This window comes from Dunckerocampus dactyliophorus, chromosome 3 (assembly GCF_027744805.1).
Source record: "Dunckerocampus dactyliophorus isolate RoL2022-P2 chromosome 3, RoL_Ddac_1.1, whole genome shotgun sequence".
In the NCBI taxonomy this organism is placed as follows: domain Eukaryota; kingdom Metazoa; phylum Chordata; class Actinopteri; order Syngnathiformes; family Syngnathidae; genus Dunckerocampus; species Dunckerocampus dactyliophorus.
In genome coordinates this window covers 2,348,773-2,370,209 of record NC_072821.1, presented here as the reverse complement: position 1 = coordinate 2,370,209, position 21,437 = coordinate 2,348,773, and the positions used below count along the sequence as shown (strand labels likewise).

The 21,437-nt window shown below is 40.8% G+C and overlaps 1 protein-coding gene across 2 annotated transcripts in view; it reads right to left on the bottom strand.

Annotated features, from left to right (window-relative positions):
• The window catches only part of LOC129178816 (carbohydrate sulfotransferase 8-like), a 193,392-nt gene that overhangs the window by 72,098 nt on the left and 99,857 nt on the right, over positions 1-21,437 (bottom strand). The window contains exon 1 of one of the 2 annotated variants that reach the window (XM_054771405.1): positions 19,167-19,753. The exons of the other annotated variant lie outside the window; for it this stretch is intronic. Within the exon in view, the coding sequence (XP_054627380.1) occupies positions 19,167-19,221 (55 nt within the window). The 5' untranslated portion in view covers positions 19,222-19,753. Of the gene's footprint in view, positions 1-19,166; positions 19,754-21,437 lie in introns of those variants that run through there. 2 annotated transcript variants of the gene reach the window in all.

Here is a 21,437-nt window from a genome sequence, read left to right as displayed (position 1 = left end):
TATTGACTGTGCTGGGAAGATGGCAGATGGGTTTAGAAGGAGCGAGCCAGCGAGCGAGCGGCATCTGGTGCTCCCCGTGCCCGGTGGACCTCGTGGCGACATCAAGCTGCCTCATTAGGACGACACGTGGGCTTCTGGAGCCCTTATAGCCGCAGCGTCAACGCTCGCCATAAATCCTCTCATTTGCCACCGTGCCAGGACTCCAAATATCTTTAGTCTGCAGCTTTGTGGACATCACAACGTTGCTCTTCACCGTCAAAAATGTCCACAACAAACTCGTCTGTACGCTGACGTGTTGGTTTTTCCCACACGGAATCAGTCTGTTACAAACAGCAGTTTGTTTCTCAACAGGTGAACTGCTCTGCGGATCTGGACGCAGATTTAGCTCTTTGCCGGCCGATGCTTCACTTCTTTCATTTTTACATGCACAACATGCCTGATTTTCAACTGTCTTTTCCTGCACAGACCAATCAACAAAACAAGTAAAACACAAAAGTAAGAGTGCATTCATTGATGTTAACGCGTTTTGCTGTCAAGAGAAGTGAAATAACGTCAATGCTGCAATCAATGCCTCTATTCAATTCATGTATAATTAACGGATGTATGAATGTACTGGATCGAAAAGTAAAAAAGTAACAAGGAACTCTTTCCAGTGCTAACATGTGAGTCTTATTTATGCCTTACATGTCTTATTTTTTCTTATTACGTCTACTATATTGGTTAATAGGAGTGTAAAGGTGACTATAGGGGTGTTATTTCACGTCTAGAGGGCTCTAATAATGTTAAAAAACATATTTGTAAGGTTGTTTTCTATGCTCTAACTACGAATATATTCCATTTCATAAATAAGGAATCTTATCACTCCATTCCAACATTGGTTCTCATTCCACATTCCACAAAATGACACTAACTGCATTTTAATGTTGGAATAATCAAGTAAACACAAATAGGCAAACTTTGTGTATTTGTTGAGTATCACACAACCCCAGGAACTCTGCAGTCACCATCCACCACTGCGATGTGTTCAGGGCCAAGCTGCCACATAAATGACTACTAACTGCACCATGCATTGTGACGCTGCTCAGGGGGTTGCCTTGGTGATTTCATTTCACCCCTGCTGGTCCTAATTCCAACACTCCTGCGTGAGGCTACTATTTGTTTTATATGTACCCTCTTTAAAGGAAAACTGTACTTTTAAAAAATATTTTGCCCATTATCCTCAATCCTTATGTGAAACATGACCACACAGGTGTTTCTCTTTTCTGCACGTTCACAGCTAGCATCTCGGTGCGAACGATGCACATAATGGGACACACCTACTGTATTTCGACTATAAAGCCATAAAAAAACCTCCAAAAAACGCCAACCATGTTCTTTTCACATAACTGACCTGTATATAAACCAAGCTACATTGTTATTGTATATAACAGCTAACACGAATAACAATTTTTCTGGGGTAGTGACGTGGCGCCTCACGCCACTACCGCAAGGTAGCGAGCCCACTCCAAAACAATGCAATACGACACCAATCTGTACTGACAGTTTCTATCGCTGCAGCACTGCATTGTTAGCGCTAACAATTCTTCGTTCGTTGTGATGCAGTCTCTTGGAGCAATGTCCTCCTCGCCATACACACGAAGCCTTTCCATCCATGGTAACACTGTATGCTCCTCCATTACTGTCGCTATGGCCTGGCAAGCTCCACCTTTACACCAAGTCATGCCGGTGCAGTGACTTGCCCCCCGCCTGCTAAAAAGTTGCACTCTCTGTCCTTGCGGGCTCAGCTTCTGAAACCTGTAGCTCACCCTCCGTATATTCAGGCTCAAAAAGATAAGGTTCTGGATCCTCATTTGTACAAAAATAGTCGGCGGCGGCTCTCATGAAGTCTGCCATGATTAGTACACGATGTTCCAAATGATTATGCATATAGGATTTTAGTATCTAAACATTTTTTTGGTTTTTCGGTGAAATTCATGGACGGCATTGAGTCTTGTGGCTCTTTGCATTACTGATATCAATCTCAGGCAACTGTCTTAATTAGTTTGCCAGGTGAGCCCAATTAAAAGAAAACTACTTCAAAATGATGTTCCACATTAGTGTGCATGCCAGAGACTTCAAGCAACATGGGGAAGAAAAAGGATCTCTATGGTGACAAAAAAACATCAAATATGGAAATATGAATATGAAAACATTCAATAATTCACAAAAACTTTCGTACAGTGAAGAAATTGGGGGCTGATTCAGATGACAGCCGGAATTGTGCTGATAAAGGCAAAATGAGAAAGGTTTCTGCCCGACAAATGTATGGAATCAAGAGATCACCACGGGTATTTGGAGCTGCTGGTGCCTCTGAAGTCCCATGAACCTCAAGGTGTAGGATCCTAGGGGGCTTGCAGCAGAAATGCTTGCAGTGGGCCAACAAATACATGAAGATTAACCTTCAGTGCACAGCATCCTCTCCCAACAGAAGAGCAGTTTCAGTGGCAGATGACTATCACTGCCCTCCATCCATCTTCTCTGCTTACCCGCTGTACCCGCCATCTTGTCCTTTCGGTCACTACCCAAAGTTCATGACCATCGGCGAGGGTAGGAGGGTAGGAGCGTAGATCCACCAGTAAGTTGAGAGCTTTGCCTTTCGGCCCAGCTCCCTCTCCACCACAACGGGCCGATGCAGAGTCAGCATCACTGCAGATGTTGCACCGATTCACCTGTCCATCTTGCGTTCGATCCTTCCCTCACTCGTGAACAAGACCCCGAGGTACTTAAACTCCTCCCGTTAGGGCAGGATCTCATCCCCGACCCGGAGGTGGCACTCCACCCTTTTCCGACTATCACTGCCCTGCTCAACCGAAATATCGTTCCTGCCCCACGCCATGCGGCTTTTCAACACAACAGAGTGGGAGCGATAAAAACACACACAGGACTGGACTTATTACCTTATCATGGATAATTGGATTATTATCATTATTTATTATTATTATGTATTATTGCACCGTTCCGTATTATTTATTTATGTATTTATTCTTATTCTAGTTTCTTATTTTTCTTTTATCTTGCATGTCTTGCCTTGATTGTTTATTAGGACTTTATTATGATTTTTGGAGAGCTGCTCGAAATGTGAATTTCTCTTGGAGATGAATAAATGATCGATCTTTCAAACAATCCTGTTCACTGATGAGGCCGTGCAACCTTGGGTGGTCCGGATGGATGAAGTAGAGTACGGCCAGCATATCTCAACAAGGCTGTGACATCAGCAAGGAGGTGGTCATGTCATGATTTGGATCAGAATCCTTGGGAGAGAGCTGGTAGGCCCTTTATGGTCATTGAAGGTGTGAAAATGACCTCAGCAAAGTACATAGAGTTTCTGACTGACCACTTTCTTCCATGGTACAACATGAAGAACCCTACCTTCTGTAGCAAAATGACCTTCATGCATGGCAATGCACCATCTCATGATGCAAAGAATACTTACCTCTCCGTCATTGGCTGTTATGGGCATAAAGGGAGAGAAACTCAAAAGTGCAGTTCTCCTTTAAGGTTGATGCTCTCGATTGTTTCTCATTTTCTGATGAAAATATCTGCCAAATAAATGACTGCAAGTAGGAAGCATACTATGGGCCACTGCTGATTTCATCTTTATCGCTCAGAAATCCCGCCATCAAAGATCAGCGCAATGTGACGAGTGTTCACTCCCGTGGGGGAAATGTGCACTGGGCTTCAATGAGGATGTGGCGGTGGACAAAATTACATTTTTTTCCACATTTACTGCACCAGTTCATTTCAGGTATAAGGCATCTCTTTGAGCAATAAAATAGTCCCACCAGACCACAAGGGAAGATGGGCAAAAAGTAACCCCAGCAATATCAATCAATGCAATAAAATAAAGCTGCAACAAAATAATACAGCATCGTCTACAGGGTGGATCAGGAATAATAGGTAGCTTTGAGCAACAGGACTCTTAGGTGGTGCAGCACTTGTTTTTCATTTATATTGGGAGAAAAATTAGTAGCAAATGAAACAATAAATGAAGTTTATTGGTTATGATATATATTTAATTTAGTTTTGGTTTCTTTTTCTTGGTTGATTTTGGCATCTTTAACATAAGAAATGTATCAAAGTGTCCCCTGGACATCCTTCTTTCCATGTATTTATTTGTTTTAAAGCAATGTTAAAGAATAAGCTGACACGCAATCCATGTAAACTCTTTTCAATACAGTATTTAAAAATAATAATAATTTAATCTCATTTCATTACGGGGGAAATTATTACATTGGCTTAAAAAAACAAAAGCTATTTTTAAAACAGTAAAACAAACAACAAATCTAAACAGAGCACTAAATGATATATAAAAAAACATTTTTTTTTTAATCACAGTTGTCCCTCGCCACTTCACACTTCAAATTTCACGCCTACACGCTAACACAGTTTTTCCAAAATCTAGTCTGAATCATTGCTATTTGGAGGATGAATACGGCTTTTTAGTCAAAAAACATGCTTACTTAAGCAACTTTTACATATTTTGCGCCTAAAAGAAGCGTTTTCATAAAAATGTCGAAATGAACTAAAACCAAAATATTAGGCATTCGGGTGACGCATTCACCAAGACGTTGTGATGATATGTAGTATTCTATACTGGTCACTAGGTGTCAGTAATGTTACATTGATGAGACAATCGCCACTGCATTGAAACTGGAAGTAAAAAAGCAACAAGGAGCTCTGCTAATGCTAACGAACGTGTGAGTCTTATTTATGCGTTAAATGTCTTATTTTCTCTATTATGTCTACTATATTGGGTAACAGGAGTGTAAAGGTGATTATAGGGGTGTTATTTCATGTCTAGAGGGCTCTAGTAATATTAAAAAACATATTTAGAAGATGGTAAACAGGTTTTCTATGCTCTAACTACAAAATGATGTGTATATTAGATTAGACTCAGCTCCGGAACCCTCCCTGTCTCTTCAATTTGCCTCACACACGCGTCTGACAGCCATTATGGTGCTTTAAAGGCCGAACAAAGCGCAAAATCTCAACGCTTGATAAAAAAACACCATCAGCGAAACATGAAGACATAAATGTTAAATTGTGGGTTTTCTTTTTAAGAGTGGCACATGTATGGTCTGCATTTTACCAGCATTATCAGATATGTAGAAACCATTATTGACTTAAAGATTTGAGATTTGTCTTTTGCAAAAAAAAAAAAAAAACGGCCTATTTTCGGAGGAAAAAGCTGTGAATGCCGAAAGGTTGTAATTTTCATACAATTCATTCTTGAAATTATAGTAAATTACAAAAAAAAATACCAGAAAAAAGTTCAACGTATTATAAGAAAAAAGCTGGAAAAGTCACATTACCCTAAAAAAGTTTTAATTTTCCAAAAATAGATTTGCTAATTCAGAGAAAAAAAAGTCATAAATTACAGGAACAAAGTCCTAACATTAAAAGTAAACAGTCTTATTATTGCAAAAAAGGTTAGAATTTTCTAGGAATGAAGTCCTAAAATGACAAGAACAAATGTGTGACATTACAACATCACAAAAACACCAGGAAGTTTGAGAATTGAGTCGTCATTTACAGCAAAAGTCCTGGATTTTACAATAAAAACCTTTATACAGACAATCAAGGTTTTATTTTATGAGAACCTCTGAGAGCGCAGACCTCCACCAGGCGCCATTGGATCGCCCCCAAAATGTAACCACTTCTTTTGTATCCCATTGCCGACAATTCCTGACAATTTCACCCAAATCCATTCAGAACCTTTCAAGTTATTTTGAACACAAACAAACAGACAAAGAAAGAAACAAACGCTGGCAAAAACACAACCTCCGCACTGCGCTTGTGCTTGGCGGAGGTAATTACTACCTGTCACTTGATGAGAACAAATTGCAGAAAATATTATTATTACGACAAGGGAAAAAAAAGTCATTTACCAGGAAGCCTTTCATCTGAGAAGAACAAATGTGCAAATGACGAGAACAATGTCCGACAAATTGCAACAACAAAAAGAGAAAATAAGCTGCAAGAGAAAACAATAGTTGTACTTGCATTTATGAGAAAATATTAAAACAGTCACCCTTCAGCTGCCTAAAGTAACACAAATAAACTGGATGCGGCCTTAATGCTCAACACGTGCTTCCACTCTGTGTCGTATATTCAAAGAAGATTATTCTAAACCACTGAAGGTGTATCCTGCGTTTAGGCTCACCACTGTCAATCAAAACAGACAGTCTTTGTGCATGCACGCAACACAGAAAAGTACAAAATAGTGACATGGCCTCTGGCAATCCATTAAAGTCCACTCTCTCCTGTGAGCCTTTCAGCCTGCAGGCAGAGCCTGAACTCAAGTTCTTTGTCTATTAATAAGAAAAAGAGCTCCCGTCTGATGCAATATTGATAAAATGTTTTTTGTTGTTTGCCTGGGAGAGTTGACAGCTCGCTGCACTAACCCATAAAGCCCACTTGGCCGTACTGCAGAGTCAATAAGCGCCTCTTTTTCTATTCCGGGAATGAAGTTGGTCTGCAGGAGGTCATCCAGCCAAGTGTGGAAAGACTCGCTAAAATGTTCTTGCTTTGTCTGAGTGTCCTCAAACAGTTTGGTGCAATCGGCAAGGACTGATTGAGCACACACATCAGCAACGGGTCTGAACGACACACATTTTGCCAAACATAATCAGCAAAAAGCAGCAAGAATAAACAACATTTCATGAGTTTATGCATACACTGGTAGGCCTATGCGTACTTGGTCGCCATCATAGTCCACTGATGAGAATGGCTATGGTTATGTTCTCATGCCTCATTCAAGAGGAACTTTTAGCCTTTCGACACACACACACAAAAATGGAATCCTCCAACATCCAAAAATGCTTTGGTCGGCCATAAAGGTTCCAAATAACACCAGTGTCCTCCAGTCCCCAGGTTTGTAGTCTACAAAATAATCAGGGTCTCAAATTAGACCCGGATTAAAAAACATTGCCATTAATTGCTGTGCGTGTGGCCCCTCCCTACTTTTTTGGCTCTTTGTGGCGTGGGCTCTATGAGCAAACCACACCTCGGCTTGTTGGCTCAGTGTCGTGGGCGAGCGAGAGTGAGGAGAGAGACTGGTCAATGCGGCCCTAAGGAACGGCAGCTCGAAGGTTTTTTTGGAGGTGCACGTCTATGGAGTTGGATTTGTGCCTTACAGGAAAACTGCCCTTATTTTGGAACGTTGCCATCATTCACAATCCCTGTGTGAAACATGAACAAGATGTTGTTGTTGTAGCAGCTAACGTGAAAAACGATATTTATCTGGCCGAGTAACACGACGCCTGGCTCGTCTCAGCGTCACTCACAAGGCCTCAAGCCACGGCAACGGGACAGACGGACGAGTGGATACTACTCAATTTCGCTACTAAGACTCAACAAGGTGCTCGTTTGCTGTCAGCGTTTTTTAGCTGAGGACTGGAGCACAAGTCTTGGGCTGGAAGACACAGCCACCCCAATAAGAGCGCACATTGGAAGGGTCGCGCTGTTTCTATACTGCTGTTGACGGAAGTCGCGTTAGCTCCTATGGGCTACGTCGAACCAAAGCGCTGAGGAGAGAAGTTTCGGTAATGTTTTAAATCATCAAAATATGGCAAAATACTGTAAGTGTTACATGTTATCATCAATGTACTTGTTAATGCATGATCACAGCATGTATATAAAACAAAACAAAACATTGTTAGAGGTTTTTTTAAAGGGCTTCATTGTCGAAATAGGTATACCAGCTAACATTAGCTTATACCAACTTGTTTTCTCTTGTTAGAACGCACAAAAAAGGGAAAGAAATATGTGGTCATGTTTCACATGAAGGGCAAAATTCCCCCAAAAAAGTGCAGTTTTCCTTAAAGTTTGAGGTAGCAAAGGCAGATTTTGAGCCATATTTGCAGTAACTACTCAGGCATATCGATGCGCACTCTGTCACTCTCTCTCCTCACTCTCAACCTCGCACAGAGGCGATCCGCTGTACGTGCGCTGATACCTCGGGTTGTGTGCCTGGATGGCGGCGAGGCGTTCGGCATGTTTAGTGGCCAAAATGCATGCCTGTTGGTTGCTCCCTGGGAGGGGAGGGCACTGATGTAATAATACTTTTTTTTTCTAATATTCTCGCGATCAACTGGCAAAGCCCCAAAGATTGACCAGTAGCTCGCGATCGACGGGTTGGCGACCCCTGCTCTAGATAAAGGATACTTGACATGTTTTTTTGGTAAACGCTAGTAGTTCTTTGTGAGATGCCATGCGACAGGTGGACAGAGCGTGCAAGAGACCCGCCAAGCGCGGACGCTGCTGGTGGGGGCGGGGGGAGCCCATTGTGCCAAGAGTTGTTGTATCATCACATGGCCTCTCTCGCCCTGCGTCATCTATTATAAAAGACGCCTTGAAATCTTAACTGCAAGGTTTTTTGTGTTTGTTTATTTTACTTTATTTTTTTTAGGTGTCAGCTGAGTAAGTGCCACACTTGTTTGAGTAGAAAGTAGGATGGATGAACAGGATGGAGGACCTCAGGGTGTTCCCTGCATTATTAATGTCGTCGTGGGCTTGGCTAATAGGCAGGTGCAAAGCAGTCATTAGTCACAGATTATGAAGGGTGTTAAAAAAAAGCCCAACAATTTCAAGTGTTTTCAGGGTTAAGGAGAGGGAATGTATTTAATGTGACGGCACAGCGAGCACACTGATTGCCAGAGTGCATGCAGGCATGGGGGCAGAGGGGGGGAGGTGGGGGTGTTGTGTCTCTGATGTGTTTATTTATAAAGCACAATGAGTCTAATTGGGAAATCGCTCTAATGATTGATTTGCCATCGAATCCACCTCCATCCGTCCAGACGCCACACTGAGCGATGTTGAGCAACAGCAGAGGTGACAGCGGCGGAGAAGTCGATGCTTTTTTTCTCCCCGCAGGGCACGCTTCTCGCATTAATGGACAACTGTCAGCAAATTGATGCATCAAGGGTGAACAGAACCTTTGAATGGTGAAAGGTTCTCTCGTTAACAACCAAAAGGAATGCGTCTTTTATGACTCTGATTAATGTCGACCATTTATTTCATGAGTTTATGCTCAATTAACTTTATTTTAATCTGACGCCAAAAAAGCTGCACAAACGCCACTCAGTGTTATCTGATTGTTATTGATGTGACAGGAGTTTATTAACTTAGGGTGAGTGAGATGCATTTTACTGCAGAAAAAAATGACCTATTTTCATACAGAAAAAGAAATTGAAAAGTAGTTTTTCAGCAAAAATCCATTAGAGATCCAGGGCCTTGAATGACGAAAAAAGTCATGATGTTACTATAAAAAAGTAGGGCTGTCAAAAGTAACGCGCTATCGGCAGTAGCTGATAGCGCGTTACTTGTTGTTAATTTTGCCTTTGCCCTACCCTCTAACCCTAACCCTAAACCTAAAATGGTGGAGGTGTTGCCTAAAACAGTAAATAAGGTGAGGAAAAACTAATCAGCTCCCAATCGGCTCCCAATGACACGAGCCGGCTCTTGTTATTCATTTCTAAGCGCCGGCTCTTAGAGATGCTTCGCTCGCGATCGACACATCACTAAGTGCAGCTTAGGAGTGACGGACAGCTTAGGAGGGGCACCAGAGGGGATCTTCAAAGAAAATGCCCACACCGTATGGCGCAGACCAAAACTGTTTACAAAAAAAATCCTCAATGATTTGAGCATTCCAAATCGGCCCAAATCGGTCCAAATCGGTTGAGAAATGCGAGAAACATGGAACTCTGAAAATTACTCTGAAAATTTCATTTCCAGTTGCAAATGGTGATTAATCATGATTAATTAACTTAAACATTTTAATCATTTGACAGCCCTAAGAAAACGCTGTAGACTAAATTCTGTAAATTATATTAAATTACTATGAAAAACATTGCAATTTTCATGAAAAAGTTTAAATATTACATTTAAAAGCTGTAATTTGTGAGAAAAAAGTTTTCCAAGAAAAACAAGTTTGAAAAGTCATAGTATTACAAGAAAACAATTGTAGTTCAAATAAATTAATTCTGTAAATTACAGTAAATTAAGAGAGTGAATTTCTACAATTACAAAATGTTTTTAATTTTCAATTAAATTTTTTACAAAAAGGTTTAAACATTACATTAAAAAAATGTAAAAGTTGCTGTTGATATTTTGTTATTTCCATTATGGCTGTTATAGACGTTTGCTAATGTCGTCCTGTTAGTTGCTGTTGTTATTGTTGCTGCAATTGTTGTTGTTGCTGCTGTTCTTATCTCTTTCTGTCTTGCCCCCTCTTGTTCTCGCACTCCCCTTTCTGTTTTCTTTTCTCTTCTTTTCCATCAGCTCCTGCTCCGGTCCGGCTGCTCCAAATTTGCATAACAATAAATGTAACATAAAATCACTTAATATCTATACACTACAAGAAAAAAAAGCCGTATTTTACAAGAAAAAAAGTTAAAATATTACAACAAGTTGGAAAAGTCATAAAATGACAAGAAAAATTCTGAGAAAAAATTAAGTCACAAATTACAGGAACATGTCCCAATATTGTAAGTAAACAATTTTAACAAAAAAAGTTCAAATTTGAGTTCAAATTACAAGACTGATATCCAAAAATGACAACGTGTGACAAAAGTGTAATATTACAACAAATGAAGTTCCAATGTTACAAAAGACCAGTCATTTTATGACAGTTTGGTCATCATTTATGAGAAGTCCTAAATTTTACAATAAAAATGTTTATATATTACAAGTTTGTTTTCTGAGAAATGACTAATTGTATATAATTGACATAGTGGGAAAACACCAGTCCAAAGTTCAATGGGGTGCAAAGTTGCTGCTGGCCTCAGGCTGGAAATGGAATTACTCTCAGCTGAGGCAAGCTGCGTGGATGCGAGGTGTGCTTTTAATGGATGTGAAATATGATTTAGGTCCCGGCTTGTCTCCTCGGAGACAGGTCGCCATTACCTCTAACCACATTAGAGGTAAGCTAAGATTCTCCTGAATGTGTTAGCTTGGCTCAGCGAGTGTTCCAGCTCCTCGTCATCTCAGACGGGTTTAAGAGGCCAGCCATTCAGTGGCATAAATCACAGCTTTTCATGTGATGGAGATGTCCAGTTAAAGACATCCATCTGCTTCCTGGTGAATATTCCAGGCGAGTGAAAGAGTCGAGCGGGGCCGTAGTTGGGGGTAAAAACATCAGTGCTGCTAAGGCTACAGTGGCCATGCAAGATCCCTATTGATTTATTGTGCTGTGCTACCCTCAAATTTTCCTCATCATCTCTCGGCCAATCAGTTTGCATTCTCTCTTTATTGATTTTGTATGTTATTTGATTAAAGGTCTTTCAGGACGCAGGGTTCAAAGTTCATATTAATATATGTTCCATGTCAACCCTCAGCGACTGTTTTGTGCCAGATTGATTTTGTAGCAAAATCTGGTTTCAACAGTTTACGGTGGGTGGGGGGTGTAGGTTAATTTTAGTCCTTGTTCAACACTCTCCTCATCGAGTCAGATCCCTATTGGTTTTGAGCACAAATCAGTCCATGTTCTGTATAAACTCTTGACCCAGTCACAATTATTATACACTGGAACCTCGGTTAGCATCCGTCAGAAATTTACGCTAAATGTTGCCTCGGTTTACATACATTTTCCAGTTAGCGTCCAAGACAGCGCGCATCTTGTCGTATTATTAATACACTGCGTGAGTCCAACTTTTTGTCACCAAACATCCGTAGCTTCTAACAAACAAGCTAGCTTGCTACAGAAGTCAGCTACGTAGCCCATCCATGATATCATCAGCTGTCGACTCAAAAAATGTTAACACAAAACACTTTTTTTAAATAGTTTTACAGGTTATTGAGGCGAGAAACGCTATTGAATTCAAGAAATGACTCATGGCAAAAAAGCCACAAAAAGCCAAAGAAAAAGCAAAGTTAATGTTTTGATGCTCGCTGAACTGAGGTCTCATATGACTTCGTTAATGACAGAAGTTTCCAGACCCCACAAAATCGAATAATGGTTGGACCTCAGAGGTTTCAGCATGTTTAAAATGCAGTTTAGAAGTAGCTTACTTTAGCCACAAGCTACTCGTCTATTGCTGATATTGTTGTGATGCAGCAAATCCACTCCGACACAAGCGTCTCCCGATGATCCTTTGCTGTGCTCATGTTCAAGTGTAGGCCGTGGCCTCCATTTTTTCCCCTCCTCAGACCCCCCCCCCATTATTAATTCTCCTGTTTAATCAGAGACGAGGGCGGTGGCGGCGAAGCGGGCGGGCAGGATGACTGATGCGTTGCCAGGTGAGAAAAATGTGCTGAAATTCATCCTCTTCGGGAATTTGTTGCGTTCACATGCACGCATTGTTCTTGTCTGGGAGAACGGATGACATGGCTGCAGCACAAAATTCCGTAACGCCACGTACTGCAGCAACTCTGGCACTTTTGCCTACAAAAATCTTGAGAGAAGTGTCATGAGACGATGTTTTATTATGCAGAGGTGCAGCCTTTTTAGAACATTTAAAGCTTCCCTTTGCATATAAATTGCTTCCTTTCTAATCCCCCTTTTTGCCTGGCTGTCTGTCTGCGGAAATGTCACTGTCTCCCGTGTGAATACAATAAGGAGGTGCTCACGGTGTGCATGTGCTGCACTGCTGCATTTCCTCACACAGATACCATCGCTTGAATTGGGGTGATGGGGAATTTTGTTAGCCATACGCTAGCAGACCACCAAAAACAAAGTCAATAAACAATTTTGTCAGACTGACACGAGGTTGCGTCATCAAAAAGCAGCAGGCCTCAATTAAATACTGCAACGGTTTGCAGGTTTAGCCATTTAAAAAACTAGAGTTTCTTTCATGTTTTTGAGCCATCCAGAAAATGAGGCGACCTGCAGACTTCTCGTACAGTCAAACTTGAAAAATGTGTCAAAAATGTTCACAAAAATGTTGCCTCGGTTTTCATACAGCATTGCACTGTAAAAGCTATTTCTTGTCTTTAGCTTTACGTCCTGATTCTTGGGACTGCATAGCTATCACAGAAGCTCAATGATCACACAGTTTGAAAGGTTTATGAAAATAAGAGCAGGAAGTGAAAGTTAAGCTTGTGTGACAGTGATAGCATGTCTGTTTGCGATCGTCTCCTCTCAGTGGTTTTCCATGTGTTATCTGTTATTGTTGTGCCGGTCTAGTTGTGCTATGTGAGCGGAGGTGTCATGAAAGCATTCCAATGGGGAAGCAGCTCACCTGCTCACCCTGAATCCTGTCGGCCAGTATCTTAACCAGACAAAGCACCCTACGCGTCGCTGATGTACAGGAAGTCCGCATCAACAATAAGTTCCATCCATTTGGTGTTGATAATTATTTTGCATTGTTTTCTGCATGTAAAAGTATAATTATTCTCTGTAAAAAGTATTTTGGGTGTCTGGAATGGATTAATAGGGTTTACGTTCTTTCCTATGGGGAAAATGACTTCAGTGTTCGCATGTTTTGGTTTTCGTCTGACCTTTTGGGAGAAATTAATAACGAAAATCGAGGTTCTACTGTACAATTTGTGGAGCCCCCTTGTGGCTGTGGTCAAAATGCTTTTAGGACATGCTAGCATACATGTAATACAAATATTACAGATACGTTTTATAATCTTTAGACAAATGGTCAATGACTTATGAACAATTTGTTGCTAAGTCCCGCCCCTCTGAAGACGTTTCGCTTGATGGCGACCATGTTTTTGCCAAAATTTTACACAAATGTGCTAGTCAGTCCCCTAAAGGTGTGTGCCAAATTTTGTCCATCCAACTTATGGGGCTCAAGCTTTGGGGCGTAACAACAGCGCAGCACAGGCAACACAGTAAGGGTGTATCTTTTGAGTAATTTTCGCCCTTTTGTGTGCAGTGGTTCAGGATTAGAAGCATCACAAGTATGTATTATTGCATTGTGCCAACGAAAAAGTGAAGGATTGTGACCTTTTTCATAAATTCCCTTGGCATAGGCATGAATACACGTGGGACGAACGCTCCGGTTGGGAGTATCAGATGGGAAGCCGAGCGGGCGGCGGCGGTGGCAAACAAGCCGGAAGTCTCCGGTGTGACAGAGATGTGGTGACAACACGCTGGCAGCTCGTGTGTCATGTGGCTGCCCTGTCAAAATCACAGATGGCGCCAAGGATGGAATAAACAAGTGAGATGTGGGGATGCGGGTGTTAAGGGCGGGATTCAAAAGGATGACGGGCTGGAAGGACATCACACAGCAACAGAGCGGTGCATCGGCCTGCGTTCACCACTCCACAATGGTGCACCAAATTACTTTTGAAGCCACTTTGTGTCCGACAAATCTCATTTTTTTGTTGTTGGCTGGAGAAAAAAGACATGCTGGACCTTTGGAACTCAAGACAATTCATTGCAGGAGGCTGCTAAAAAGTAGTCGTAATGGAAAGACAGGAAATGTTTGCCGGTTGACGACCACAATTTATTCCCCCATGTCCGATACATTCATGATATGCATCAAGATTCTCCATCTGGTAGTCTAATAATGACAATGTTGGACAAAGTTCTTGTTTATTTATTTATTTTTACAAAGTCAGGGGTGGCTACTAAGGCTCAAACCCTGTATGTTTGCTGTAAAGCCCCAAATGAATAAAGTATAAATGCATAAAGTAGCCTGTGACTTGGCCCTCAAAACTAAAAAAAACAACAAAAGAAACAGTGATTTTACGAGACCAAAGACAAAACTATTAGGAGAATAAGTCATAATATTAACAGAAATAACATAATGTTGAAATATTAAAGACTAAACTGTAATACAAAAAAAGTCAGAATGATGACCAACAAACCAAACCAAGAATAAAAATGCAATTTTAGCAAAATTACAAATAAATTAGGGTGGGTAAAAGTTACAACAGTACAATAATGAAGCCGTTTGCTTCGCTGTTGTTAAACAATGTTAAAATGACAGCAAAGATGGGCACGTGGGATGCAAAGCTCGACGCGAGTACAGTATTCCCTCGCCACTTCGCGCTTCAAATTTTGCTGCTACTTCACTATCACATTTTTTCGAAAAAATATAATAATGATGCTGCTTTGTGTTTGAATACAGCCTCTTGTAAGTTTTAAAAAAGCAAAATTTACATATTTTTTGCCTAAATCCAGCATTTCCAAGCATAAAAAAGGCTAAATAAACTTAAATACAAATATACGGCATTCAAACACATTGTGATGATATGTAGTATTCTATACTGGTCACTAGGTGTCACTAATGTTACTTTAATGTTCGGTGAGACACACAAACACCAAACTTGATCGCCGGAACAACAGGCTTTTATTGCAGGTTTGAATGATCTCACAACAGGCACAATAATCCTTAACACGAGCTACTGTTGCGGCCATAACCCACACCAAACTGAAACTCAACTCTGAATCCCAGACGTCACGTCCTGTCCGCCCACCCCTCAGCTCCCCTCCTAGCACAGGAACACATTTACAGCAACACACACGAGCACAAGTCTTATTTTTATCTTAAATGGCTTATTTTCTCTTATTATGTCTACTATATTGGGTAGTACGCATGTAAAGGTGACTACAGAGGTGTTACAGTACTTCATGTCTAGAGGGCTCTAATAATGTTAAAAAACGTATTTAGAAGGTCATGTAAGTAAGTAAGAAAGTAAGTAAGTATGAAAATATTCCATTATCAATGAGGAATTCTACTCGGCACAAATTCACTTATCACGACCGGGTCTGGGACCAAATAACCATGACAAACGAGGGATTGCTGTGTTTTGTTTTTAAAGGAAATTGTGACATTTCGAGCGCAATTTTGACATTCATACTACTTATCCAGTAGGGGGCGCCATCTGAGTTGATGCATACGCAGTCACAGACATGGCAACCGAACCCGCCATAAAAAAAACTGGAGCCGACCGTGTTGAAGGTAGTTATGACAGTTAAAAACTTCCAACCAGAGGGGGCGCCACTGGTGTCAAAGTGGTCATCCCGTCAGGTGTTGCCTTATGCCACAACCAACCACAACAAGTGTGCAGGCCATCGGTCATTGCAGAAAAATGCAGAAATGACATATGAAAGAGAAAATGCGCTGGGAGTGCTGTGTCTCTGCTCCGCTCCCTCCCCCTGCGTCTGTGTGACAACGATGCGCTTTAGCAGTATATTTTTGAAGCTTTTGGTGAAATCTAAACTGCTTTGTAGGCTGCTGGCAGACACAATGGATTCATATGACAATACGCTGACAGCAACATGTACGAGTTTCCTAGCTGCCTTCCTCCAAAGTATCTCCCCATCAACACATTCGTTACACCACCAGCGCAACTCACACAAACCACCAACAATTCACAAAAAATGTCCTCCAAAGAGTCGACTCCGTCCTGGGGGAGCAGACAATAGCCTTGATCTTTTCAACAGATGAAAGTAAGCACGCTACCCATTTCCTTCCCTCAAATGTTCTCCACTGTGCTGCACGGTGCACAGGGATGTATTTTGCATATCTATTATGCATTTTCTCCGCGAACAAACAACCTTGTGGAACTCATTCGCAACCTGTTTTATGATTTTCCCTTGTTTTTTTTGTTTTTTTTATCTCCTTCCCTCAAATCACAACACAGCTCATTGTCATTTCAAAGCCTGCACACATTAAACAATCATGCAGCAGCAGTATGCTGTGGCCTACATAGCTGCAGCTTGTGTCAGAACACACGCACGTGTGATTTTGTTAGCATCTCACCGCTGGAGAAGCAAAAGAATGCACTTACCTGCCGGGAGTCACGACGACATGACGGAGCGGCCGTGCAAGCAGACAGACAGAAAGAGAGAAAAGAGAAGAAACAGTTACAACCCGAGCTCAGGTCTCCACTGTTTATTTGTATGACCATGGGAAGCCACGTCTAATATTTTTCATCAGACTCAAATGTGCCACCTCGCTGATGCTAAAGTGCTTCATGGTCAAGTGGAGAGTCGAAAAACATCTACGCAGCACTGACTCCTGTGAAATGGAGTCAGCTGAAAATGTGGCTGATATAACACAAATAATGTACGATATATTGTTAGTACATATTCACATGAACCCAAACCTAGGATAGGTTTACAGATACAGTGGTGCCCCCTTCCTGGTGCCCCCTTCCTGATTTCTTGTTTTGTTTGTATTTGCTACACTTCTATGTTTCAGATCATCAAACAAACTGAAATATTAGTCAATGACAACTGAACACAAAATGCAGTTTTTAAATAAAACGTTTTGTTATTAAAGGGAGAAAAATAATCAAATAATCAAACCTACATGGCCCTGTGTGAAAAAGTGATTGCCCCCCTGTTAAAAAAAAGAGATGAATTGAGATCTATCAGTGTGGAAAAGTAAAGCCATTTCTAAAGCTTTGGGACTCCAGCGAACCACAGCGAGAGCCATTATCCACAAATGGCAAAAACATGGAATGTCGGTGAAGCTTCCCAGGAGTGGCCGGCCAACCAAAATGACCCCAACAGCGCAGGGACGACTCATCCAAGAGGTCACAAAAGACCCCACACCAACATCCAAAGAACTGCAGGCCTCACTTGCCTCAGTTAAGGTCAGTGTTCATGACTCCACAATAAGAAAGACACTGGGCAAAAACGGAGTCCAGGAGTTCCAAGACCAAAACCACTGCTGAACAAAAAGAACATTAAGGCTTGTCTCGATTTTGACAGAAAACATCTTGATGATCCCCAAGACCTTTGGGAAAATACTCTGTGGTCTAACGAGACAAAAGCTGAACTTTTTGGAAGGTGTGTGTTACATCTGCCATAAAAGTAATGCAGCATTCTAGAAAAAGAACATCATACCAACAGTAAAATATGGTGGTGGTAGTGTGATGGTCGGGGGCTGTTTTGCTGCTTCAGGACCTGGAAGACCTGCTGTGATAAATGGAAACATGAATTCTGCTGTCTACCAAAAAATGCTGAAGAAGAATATCCGGCCATCTGTTGGTGACCTCAAGCTGAAACCAGCTTGGGTTCTGCAGCAGGACAATGATCCAAAACACACCAGCAAGTCCACCTCTGAATGGCTGAAGAAAAACAATATGAAGACTTTGGAGTGGCCTAGTCCAAGTCCTGACCTGAATCCTATTGAGATGCTGTGGCATGACCTTAAAAAGTCACTTCATGCTGGAAAACCCTCCAATGTGGCTGAATGACAACAATTCTGCAAAGATGAATGGGCCAAAATTCCTCCGCAGCGCTGAAAAAGACTCATTGCAAGTTATCACAAATGCTTGATTGCAGTTGTTAGCTTCAGGGGGCCAACACTTTCCCACACAGGACCATGTAGCTTTGGATTTTTTTTCCCTCCCTTAATAATAAAAAGTTTCATTTAAAAAACTGGATTTTGTGTTCAGTTGTGTTGTCCTTGACTAATATTTACATTTGTTGGATGATCTGAAACATTTAAGCGTGACAAACATGCAAAAATATAAGAAATCAGGAAGGGGGCAAACACTTTTTCACACCAATGCATACTAAATTGTCAGTACAGTCGTCCCTCACTGTGGTTGCTTGTGGTTGCTTACGCTTCAAATATTTAACAGTGAAAAAGGCCAAAAAAAAGTGCTTTCTTTGACCAGATAAACAACCTGTTAACTCCTGCTGCCAAGCATACCCTTCAGAATAAAGTTGTTCATGACCCCCTAAAGGGCCAACATGTGAGTCACGACGACATGATGAAGCGGCCATGCAAGCACACAGAAAGGAAAGCGAAACGTGAGGAAACAGGAACAGTCCAGAGCTCAGACCTTGACGGTTTATTTGTATGACCATGGGAAGCCACGTCTAATATTTTTCATCAAACTCAAACGTGTCGCCTCGCTGATGCTAAAGTGCTTCATGGTCAAGTGTAGAGTCTAAAAACATCTACGCAACAATGACTCCTGTGATATGGCCTTACAGTCAGCTGATATTACACAAATAACTTACATACGTATACTATTAGTAAATCTTCAAACCTATCATGTTTACAGATATATTAAAAATGTCAGTACAGTCGTCCATCGCAATATGGCGGCTTTCCGTAATTAATTTATTGATCCTGTTCGTGGTAGACTATAGTCTATTATTAGTCAAAACATATTGAAATAGGAGTGATACAGTAGGTAGTATTCTGGCCACTAGGCAGCAGTAATGTTACACGGACGAGACATCCATCCTTATTACATTAGCCTACCTTGCACTCGATGTAGCCAGCCATGGCTGCAGAGTGAAAAAGGTTCTCCTCCCATTCTGTGTGGAAGTGGTAAGTTTGTGGCTTCTTACTTTGTTTTCTTCCCACTCCGACTGAAACCCTTTCATAAGTTTAGAAGAAACAAATTGTTAGCTCGCTAGCTTGCGCCCGTCGAGAGTCCCAGTAGCATAATAGTTATGCAATTGGGTGTAAACAATAAACAGGAGCATAAAGATGCCTATAAATGTGTTATTTCATGTGCACAGGGCTCTAATAATGTTAAAACCGTATTTAGTCTGTCACCAAATGGTTTTCTATGCTCTAACTCTGAAAATATTCCATTTCTTAACATTAAATCCTATATCGTGGAAATTCATTTCGGGTCGGGTCTGGAACCAATTAACCGCCATAAACGAGGGACGACTGTGCATGTCAAAAACAACTCCACCCTAAATTACGTATTTTTAAAAAGTATTAAACATGTTATTAATTGTCGTGCAAGAGAGAGAGAAGAAAAGTTTATTGTGCGCTTGTTTAAAACAACTCTGACCTAATATGTATTCTTTAAAAAATAATTCAGCATAGATTTAAAATGACCCCATCCTAATTTAAATTACTGCAATACAGTAATACATAAAAAAATGCAAGACATTAAAAGTGAAAATATATTTTTAAAATTGCCCCATCCTAGAATAAATGTCAGAAATATGCTAAAATATTAATAAAGCATACTGTATATTTTAATGAACACCAGCTTAAAACAGATATTAAAATATATTAAAAATGGCATTAGTATATGTTTAAATTGCATATTTACAATAGCCCCTAACTAATTTTATGTATTTAAATAATATTATAAATGTTTATATACAATTAAATAAGCATTAACCTAAAATTATTCATTTAGAAAAATTGAAATTTGAAATAACCACAACCTTAATTCTATTATTTTTTAAAAACATTACAAATGACAGTATATATTTAAAACAACCAGTCCAGGGTGTACCCCGCCTGTCGCCCGAAGTCAGCTGGGATAGGCTCCAGCATGGCCCCGCGACCCTGATGAGGAAGAAGCGGTATAAAAAATGGATGGATGGATGGATTTAAAACAACCCCACCCTGACACACATTATTTTACAAATATATTAAAAGGTTCATATATATTTAAAAAAAATTCAAGCATTAAAAAATATTTATTAAAAATGGTCATACATTTAAAATGACCTCACTTTAAATTACATTAATTAACAATATAATATAAATGTTAGTATATATTTTAGAAAACACAGCCTAAATTAAATGATTAAACAACATTCCACGCACGTTGATTCACATTACCTTATTTAAAAATATATGGAAAGTGTTGAAATATATTTAAAACAACAACAAAAAGCGCTCAGTAAATAAAATGTATTAACAATATCACAAACAATCACAGCAGCAAATGTGACAATATTAATAATCAAAGCAGTGCGTGTGCGTGTGTTTGTGTGTGTGTGTGTGTGCGTGCGTGTGCGTGCGTGTGTGTGCGTGTGCGTGTGCAGGGCATCGGAAGATGTCTAATAATGCTTTTTTTTTTCATTTTCACTCCATGTATGTGAAATGGGCAGTTTTCCCACTTTTGTTGATGTACTCTGTTTATTTACAAAAGTTGAAAATATGTCTTTCAAAAACTCTTATGGGACGTGTGATGCTGTACTTTGGGTTTACTTGTATATACGATACGTAGACTGCAGGCATGGCTGCCAACGCCGACAATGTACCCAGCCAGGTTCAACAATCAGGTTCCAATAATAAAGCCAGCTCAAACTAAACCGTTGACTACGAGAAAGAAGAAATGTCCTAAGTTTGGCCTGTGATGAGCTTCTAAGTACAGTTACCAAATAAAACTTGCAGAAGGACGACTATGAAACCACAATATTCACTTCCAGGTTATTTCTTTGGACATTTCATTTTAATTTGCATGGTCTGTGAAAAAGGCTTCAGTATATGTAACATGTATGTGATGTGAATGTGTGTGTGTGTGTCAGTGTCAGGGTGGCAAGAAGAAGACAACTTAACCTTGCACTCCATGAACGACAAGAACCTCAAGAGTCTCCCACTCTCTCCCTCCCACAAGACCATCTCAAGACCGGCAGACACTTCCTCCTCCGAAAAGGGGCCCCCCGACGTGCTAATTAATGCAGCTCCTGCAAACCCCGTGCTCTGGTGAGCTGTGTGGGCAACACGCCCTTGGCCCCTGCCCCCCCCCAGAGCCGCTTTGAATCCCCCTGC